Source organism: Lygodium microphyllum, chromosome 1, assembly GCF_053477565.2.
Source record: "Lygodium microphyllum isolate KBCC chromosome 1, Lygodium_microphyllum_v1.1.10, whole genome shotgun sequence".
Classification (NCBI taxonomy): Eukaryota; Viridiplantae; Streptophyta; class Polypodiopsida; order Schizaeales; family Lygodiaceae; genus Lygodium; species Lygodium microphyllum.
In genome coordinates this window covers 4505653-4513987 of record NC_141135.1, presented here as the reverse complement: position 1 = coordinate 4513987, position 8335 = coordinate 4505653, and the positions used below count along the sequence as shown (strand labels likewise).

The 8335-nt window shown below is 41.1% G+C and overlaps 1 protein-coding gene and 1 pseudogene across 1 annotated transcript; both read right to left on the bottom strand.

The window, feature by feature from the left end:
* Positions 1–827: 827 nt before the first annotated feature.
* Positions 828–1776, bottom strand: LOC148040789 (gibberellin receptor GID1B pseudogene; annotated as a pseudogene).
* A 4022-nt stretch (positions 1777–5798) lies between these two features.
* Positions 5799–6941, bottom strand: LOC148040788 (putative germin-like protein subfamily 2 member 5). The gene has a single exon (XM_087686832.1). It carries the CDS (start codon positions 6804–6806, stop codon positions 6045–6047), a length of 762 nt encoding a protein of 253 aa, XP_087542958.1. The 5' UTR covers positions 6807–6941; the 3' UTR covers positions 5799–6044.
* Between the last annotated feature and the right edge of the window lie 1394 nt (positions 6942–8335).

Genomic DNA, 8335 nt, shown 5'->3' with positions numbered 1-8335 from the left:
ATGGAGATTTGAACTTACAAGAGCCTATTCATAAGCATCAAAGGAGCTACATCACTCATGAATTACAATATCAAACGGAGATTTGAACTTACAAGAGCCTATTCATAGGCATCAAAGGAGCGATATCACTCGTGAATTACAACATCGATGGAGAAGGAGCTACATCACTCAGGAGCTACATCACTCCTGAATTACAACCGCCTATTCAAAGGCATCAAAAGAGCTTTATCACTTCTTAATATACGAAATTCTTGCAACTAAACTTGGGATGTAAGTAGTATATCTGTCACATCAAAACTTAAAGAAAAACATTACAGTGACATTAGAACAAATACAAGGTCTATAGAAACGGTTCGCAACGCCGCTCTATAGACAACATAACGCATGTGGGGCCCCATGAATAGAATATAAATAAAACAATTTGTCATCAGCTGGAATATAGATGCTCATCAGCTGGAAAGAATATAAACGAAATAATGTGTCATCAGTTGGAATATAGAACCTCATCAGCTGGAAATATTATAAGCCTTGAGTGGCAATGCCATACAGGCAATCTAGCAAGTGCTTCCGATTGTGTATGTTGTTGACGACAACATGGAAGCTTTCCTCGGAGCTGAAATAAAATGGAAGAACCTCACAGGCTACTTTGGTGACCAATTTTCCCAATACATTTGAGTGCTTCTGCACTTGAGTCATGCGCATTGTTGTCTTTTGTCATGCTTATTCTAATGACCTCCAGAAGCAAGAACATTCCAACATGACAAATTCCTGGAGGATGGATTTTCGCAAAGGGCGAGGGAACCGAAGGTTGTTACATAATGGAGTTGTCAATCTTGAAGAATGTCTAGGCCCCCAACGACCACCAAGCAAGGAGGTAGATTTAGTTTAGCCAACTGTGGTGCCAGGGGAGAGAAAGGATTACAAGCAGGGTGTTCTCTATTTTCCCCGACAAGAAGAAAAGCTTGCCAATACCAATCTCCATCCCTTATTGTAATGAGGAGAGAAAGGATTACAAGCAGGGTGCTCTCTGTTTTCCCCGACACGAAGAAAAGCTTGCCAATACCAATATCTATCCCTTATTGTAACGAAGTACCTACCATCCAATAATTTCTCTGCAGGAGTCCTCTATTGTCCTCCAAACATAGGCATTAAGAGAATCGTTCCTGTAAGAGAAAGGATTACAAGTAGGGTGCTCTCTGTTTTCCCCGACAGAAAGAAAAGCTTGTCAATACCAATCTCTATCCCTTATTGTAACGAGGAGAGAAAGGATTACAAGCAAGGTGCTCTTTGTTTTCCCCGACAGGAAGAAAAGCTTGCCAATACCAATCTCTATCCCTTATTGTAATGAAGTACCTACCATCCAATAATTTCTCTGCAGGAGTCCTCTGTTGTCCTCCAAACATAGGCATTAAGAGAATCGTTCCTGTAAGATGTATGCCCTCTTCTGAAGCCCTAACTCCAACATTGTGGGCTATGTTCCCCCCTGAACTGTTTCCTGCAAGAATGCACTTGTTTCCACCTGGACTGTCTCCTGCAAGAATGTACTTGTTTGAGCAGCAACCCAGATAAAGAAGACATTGTCTCCCCATGTCACTCCTTGCCCATCTCACACATGTTAGTCCATCTTAATATGCTACTGGGTACCTATGCTCGGGCTCGTCTGAAATTGAGGGAAAGTACAATAGCAACAACATTATAGGTCTTTGCTAACCTCCTGCACATCGCATCGTATATGGCACTATTGGTAGACGTTGTTATCTGGCAACCTCTTGTCATGAATAAAATTGACTGCAGGATGTTACAATGGTCACTGCTTCCATTGGAACGTTGTATGGAAATTGACTAGTGCATCGATAGATGAACATGTTGGGTTCCAGGATCATCCAGCCCTCACAAATCAGATAATCCTTCAAACTAGACTCCATGGCTTTGCACATCAGCAATCACGGACCTAATGTGTCATCTTCTTGGAAATCTATTTTTATCTACACAGATTTGGCGAGACACCTATCCTCAATGCCTAAACTTATATGCTCCCACATTAACTGTAATGACAGCCTTCAAGTAAGTGCCTTAATCCACGATTAAAAGAAACATGAAATGTGAAGGGATGAAAGACCTGGAATGATGGACACAAACTCTGCAATTTGCAAAGAATCTCGTCCTTGTGCTCCTTCGGAAAGACCACTGAGATAGTGAATTGTTGTTGTCGTACGGGAAGACAGAGAAGGACCGTGAATTAATGACTAAGCCGTTGCACAGTTCTCGAGAAACGTGGAGGCAAACCCTATCGAGTGGATGTTGCAGAGAGACAACAGAACCGTGGAGGCCATATTAATCAGCAAGAGTTAGATGATGATGGTGCAACCGCTTGTATTGCGCACTATGTCTCCTCTCTCCCTGGACCATGGCTTCTCTCACATTCAGTTGTCCTTGGTGACATTGCCTTCTTCTGATTCTTTTGCAGCATCTTCTTCGCCTTCTTTATCATCTTCTTGTTGTTGGTAACCCTTCAGAAAGGAAGATCTGAACCTTCTGAGGCAGATCAAGGGGCAGATTGGGCATGGACGAGATAACGGCCAGAGAGGGGCAGATTGTGTCCTCTCTTGAAGAGGTTTGGAAGCACGGGGTTGGTGGCTTCTGGTCCGCTCCGTGCACGGATCCTCGAGACAGAACAAAGCAAACAAGGCTGTGGCAAGGGCAGGATGACGCTGGATGAGGCTGCATCTGCAATCAAGCCTCGTCTCTGCCCGCACTCTGCACAGGCCTTCCCAAGCTCTTTGTGATGTTGTAGAACCTCACTCTGATACCATGTTGGAAACTGCGAGGAAGACGAGAGACGAAAGAGAGAAGAGAAGAGAGATATGAGACACCGGAAGTGGAACCCCAGAAGTGTGTCAACTGAGCACACATGATAGAAATATATAGAGGGGACCTGGGGCGCTATATACAGACTATATATAGCTAACAGGGGCGCTATATATAGACATACTATATATAGCTTACATGAGGCAACTTGTTTTTACTATAGTTGAAGTAGTATGGTTAAGCAGGATCTTCTGGTATATGGAACTTTAAGATGAAGATCTAATAGTTCTAGGATGTGACAATTGGAGTTACATCACCATTACAAGAAATCTAGTGGTACACACACTAAAGATATTGAGATCCAGTATCATTATATGCGTGATTTGATTGAGAATGCTATAGGTGAGCCTGTTTCCTATCCAACATAGAAGAATGAAGCAAATAGCTCCACCAAATATTTTACAAGGGACTTACTTCAATTTCATATTTAGAGATTCAGTGACGGTATAGTTCATCTATGGGTGCACCTTAAGGGGGTTTAGCAAAAATGTGACCTATTTCTATGTGATCAAATGGCAAAAAGGTGAGGATTGTGGATCTAGCCTTTAAGTTAGATATAGTAATTAAGCTCATAGAGAAACTTGAGGTACATTGTATCGATTTGCAAGGTATGGGAGTTATGAGAGCACCCAAATTTTGGGTCCAATGTCTACAGAGGTTGCTCATTGGCTAGGGGGGTATGAGAAAGTCAAACAGACCCCTTGATGGGGTTTTGGGGGTAGCACTCTAAGCTTAATGGTAAAGTGAATATTCCCTAAAATATTTCATAGCCAACTAGGAAAGGCTTAGAATATGGCAGGTAAGATAGTTTGACTTGACCACCTCCTCTATTATAAAAAGGTGACCCCTTCAAGGCTAAAATTAATCTATCTTTCACCTTGTTAGACTTCTTTTAGCTAGTGTTATCTAGACTATCCATAACATTTTTTTAAAGTTTAAGAAATGTGTGAATGTAATCATGTATGGGTCTATTTTCTTCTAGTGCAAGTTTTACTCTACCCAATGTACTCTCTACGTTCAATTCAAATGTTCTTAAAAAAGTGGCTAGTGTCTTTTTTTGCCTCCTTATTATGCCAAATTCAGATTGAGAAGGTGTTTAACATGATTGATTAGGGTTAGGATAGGGGTTTCTATAAGAAAGGGTCTCCTTGTAAAGAAACCTTTGATGTTCATGTCTCCTTACGTATGTGTACATTGTTTCTACTTTACGAAAGAAAAATCCCAAATCACAATCAATATAAATTTGTTTCACACTGCCTTTAAAACAACGTATATACATTGTCTACATTAAAACATGTACAATGGTGGGTAAAAGGGCATCAAATATTGTCTCTCATTTGTGTGTCAAAAATGTTATCTTATATGCTAGTTGACTTACAGGTAAAGATGCATCCATTAATCGATTCTATGCTTCCATTTTTTTATAGCACATGCTTAGATTCAATTTTACCATAATTGGAGCCACCGCTGGGAAAAATAACAAAAGTTACACTTAAAAAGACATTAAGGTAATTTTAAATGTTAAGGGATCAATATTGAAGGCCTTAACAAAAGGCTTAGCCCCAGTTCACATGGCTATCCCATTTATGATATGTAAATCCTTATTCACATGATTCTCAAGCTCAACTTTCAGAAAGGCCATCATAATTCTCTAACCTCATCCTCCCAGCCCAATTTGATAACTTGAAGTCGTAGGGATAACACCTTGACCCAAGTAGCCACTACTGAGCCCTTGGTTGACTATGAAATCTCATATGACTTCATATTTCATCCTTGTGCTATCAAAACTCACCTCATGATGATCTTTTCTCCAAACTCCTGATATTGAAGCTCCAAGTAATGCATCAACCAGAATCCTCTATCAAGACAAAACCTTAAGATAGATGCTTGCGGTTCATAGAAAAACCTTGTTAACCATGGGAGAAAATGTTGAACACTCTCTTGGAAAAGCGCAAGAAAACTCACTAGAACTATAAAAAATCATTTAGGCCAAGAGGCACCAAATCATTTCTATCACTGCTCATTATAGCTTGTCCATGTATAATATTTCCTCTCCTATCTATAGTTGTACTCATCATTTAGATGCTATAAGTCATTTTGGGCTTTATAGTTATTTATCTCACACCATTTTGGTATTATGAGTAATTTTGGGCTCTAGTAGGGAATTTATCTCTCACCAACATCGGACTAGTTCTACTCATCATTCTAGTCCCATAGTTAACATGGCATATTTATTCTCTCTCTCTCTCTCTCTCTCTCTCTCTCTCTCTCTCTCTCTCTCTCTCTCTCTCTCTCTCTCTCTCTCTCTCTCTCTCTCTCTCTCTCTCTCTCTCTCTCTCTCTCTCTCTCTCTCTCATGTTTAAATGCTTTCAAATATTTGACATGCAAATACAACACTACTTTCTATGAGCTAGCTTCATTCTATGGTGCCATTAAAATCATTGTCTAGGGTGTTATAGTAGAAATAGATACTCATCTTGTGTGATTGATGCTTAGTTAAAAGACGCATGCCTCCACATCTAGTGTAAATACAACATAAGTGCCCTTTCAACTTTGCATACTAGTTCATGTCATGATTCCAACACAACCAAGGAGCATGTTCAACTCAATCTACTTCAATGTAAACATTAGGATATGAGGGATTAAGCAATGGGTGAAAAACTACGAATGAATAGTAAGAGTTATAATGATAGCTGCATTATTATCATATTGTTGAGTGTTGTACTATAAACCCATTAGTGAGCAATGGCATGGCATCAATCGATAAACTATATGCATGTGCCTACCCCTTCCCATGTTCCAACCACAGAGTCTATATAATCAGTGCTCACAAAAAGCATTTTAACTAAAACAATTGGAGGTATTTTTGAATCAAATTAGAGGCATTTACAAAATTTTAGACCAAAGTTATTGTAAACTTCCGAGTTTGAAACCTTCTTGTTTAAATTTTGACGGTTTTCCTTGAATACGGTGCATAATAATAGTAGGATATCGAAGGGGAGACTTCCAATTTATTCAAGAGAAATAATTAGACACGGGTTCCTGTTTTATTCACGCAAGCGGGTTAGAGCTGCGTGTGCAGGATAGGAGAGGGGGCTGCTAAGACTAATATATTACTGCAATAAATATGTAGTCACTACACTAGAATATAGTCGATTATGGCTTCTGCAAGCTGCTTACATGCCCTGGAAGGTGGCCCTGATGGAGTCGAGCGTGGCGTCGTCGAGGAAGAAGGTCTTGCGGAGGACGGCGTTGGGGATGTTGGGCGTGAAGAGGGAGTTGGCTACCAGTTGGAAGCCGGGCTGTTGGCTGTTGAGGGCGACGATTGCGTGGGCTGGGCCGGAGCCGACGTTGAGCTGGAAGTGCAGGAGGCCGCGTGGGAAGATCATCACGTCGCCCGGGCCGAGGACCTTGGCGAAGAGCTTGTTAGAGGTGTCCACGAAGGCGCAGTAGAGGTTGCCAGACAGCACAAAGATGATCTCGCTGGCCCTGGGGTGCGTGTGGGGCACGATCACCCCGCTGGGCTCGAAGTCCAGGCGCGCCACCGACAGCCCTAGCGTGTTCAGGCCTGGAAACTGCTCCACGAGCCCAACAGTGGGCACTGCCAGCACCGGGCTCTCGCTCACGTTGGCTGCAGCTTGGGCTATGCCGTGGAACACGAAGTCCTCCTCCGTCACCTTCTCTGCCTCCTTGCAGGGATACCCGTTCACGCTCAGAGTCTGCGACAAGTCCGCCACGCAGTAGTCCTGAAGCGGATCCGGGTCGGACGCCCGCACTACTACGCCCATATAGTCATTGTTGCAGGCGTACAGTACCATCATAGCTATCAGCACCAGGTGGCTGCTCAAGCTGCCGCTGCAGATCTGTAGCCTCCTCGATCTCATCCCGGCATCGCGCTGGCTAGCTGATGTCGTGATCATCATCCTCATCGAAATCATGTGGCGCTTTGGATTCGAGTACTTTCTATCCCGTGGTAGGTGCAGATCGAGCCCCAGAGAGAGAGAGAGAGAGAGAGAAAGAAAGGAGGACGAGGTACAGGAGAACTAGAGGAATGGAAGATTGATTGATGGATAGAAATGACCTGAAGCTGATTGGAAACCCATAAGAGACCCGCGTAGATATATATAGAATCGTCATCGCATGCACGAAGTTTCTTGTCCACTTGTACTGGTCGCTGTTACCATGCTCAATCGCAAGTCGATAACCTCCCGTCTTTCGTTCTGTCGACGTCCAAGCTTTTGACTCCGATCAGGCTCCACCTGGGCCTAAGCTTTCTCACTCTTGGCAATCCCTTTTTGCTTTCCGTGAAACGAGTCTTTACACGCACACATTTACGTGTTCTACTTGCATCTTTGCAAACAACTAACCTTCCGTCAATCAAACTCCTTCCTTTAGCTTTCGTCTATTCTTCATCAATCTTGTGTAGCTATCAACTCCCTCGATTGCATGACAAAGTTTGGGGACTTTGCATAATATTGCATAATTCCAGTTACCCTTGCTTTAAGCAATGCTTGAGGGTTCACTATGCAAGAACACCATATAGCGAGTGCACGTGTTAAAGGTGTGTCTTTGCCCTATCTTTTTGCCATTGTGAAGACTGCAAGATGCGAGAATTTTCCTTAGTACATAAATTAGCCAAAAGAAAGAGAAATATTTTAAATTTCAAATCTAACATTTCTTTCTCACTTTTTGTTTCTTGCAATGATTCAAAACTGATCTATGAAATAATCATGTCTTTGAAGCTTGCAATTCCTTGTTCCCGTAATGAAAAAGAATAGTGGATGTGGCATCATTAGTGATATTGTGATTAGACACAACTTTCTCCACGTGTAGGGCTTAGCTGCTACCATAAACATTGATGTGGAGCATCGACTGGAGTTCTGCATACGCAAGGGATTTTTAATCATTTCCTACATAACAAAAAAAAGGAAATTCCCTATCAATTCCCTAGTTAAAAATACACACAAGTAGGCAAAGTAAATAATAGGAAAAGTGAAACATTTCCTAGTAAGAGAAACAAGGGAATCGCACGATTCCTTTCCCTACTTTATGTAATTTTAACTAGGGAATTGATAGGGAATTTCCCTTTTTTTCTTGCATATGTAGGAAAATGTTTCAACTATCTTTTCCTACACATGGTAATTTCCCTATATAGAACATTTCTTATGTGATTCTAATATTTCTATAACTTGAAAATATTGCATTTTTCTTAGTTACATATTCCTACTTAGGTGAATTTCTAAATAGAAAATTATCTAGAAAATTTTCAAATGGAAAATTATATAAAGACTATTTAGTTAATTTCAAATAAGACATAGTACACATCTAATAGATTATGTTAAAAATTCACTATATAGACTTTTTTTCCTATGTCAAGAAAATTTTTCTAAATAGATAATATTTTTCTATATAAGCTTTTTTTCCTATGTAACAAGCAGGATACACATAGACTAGGGATTAGACACCC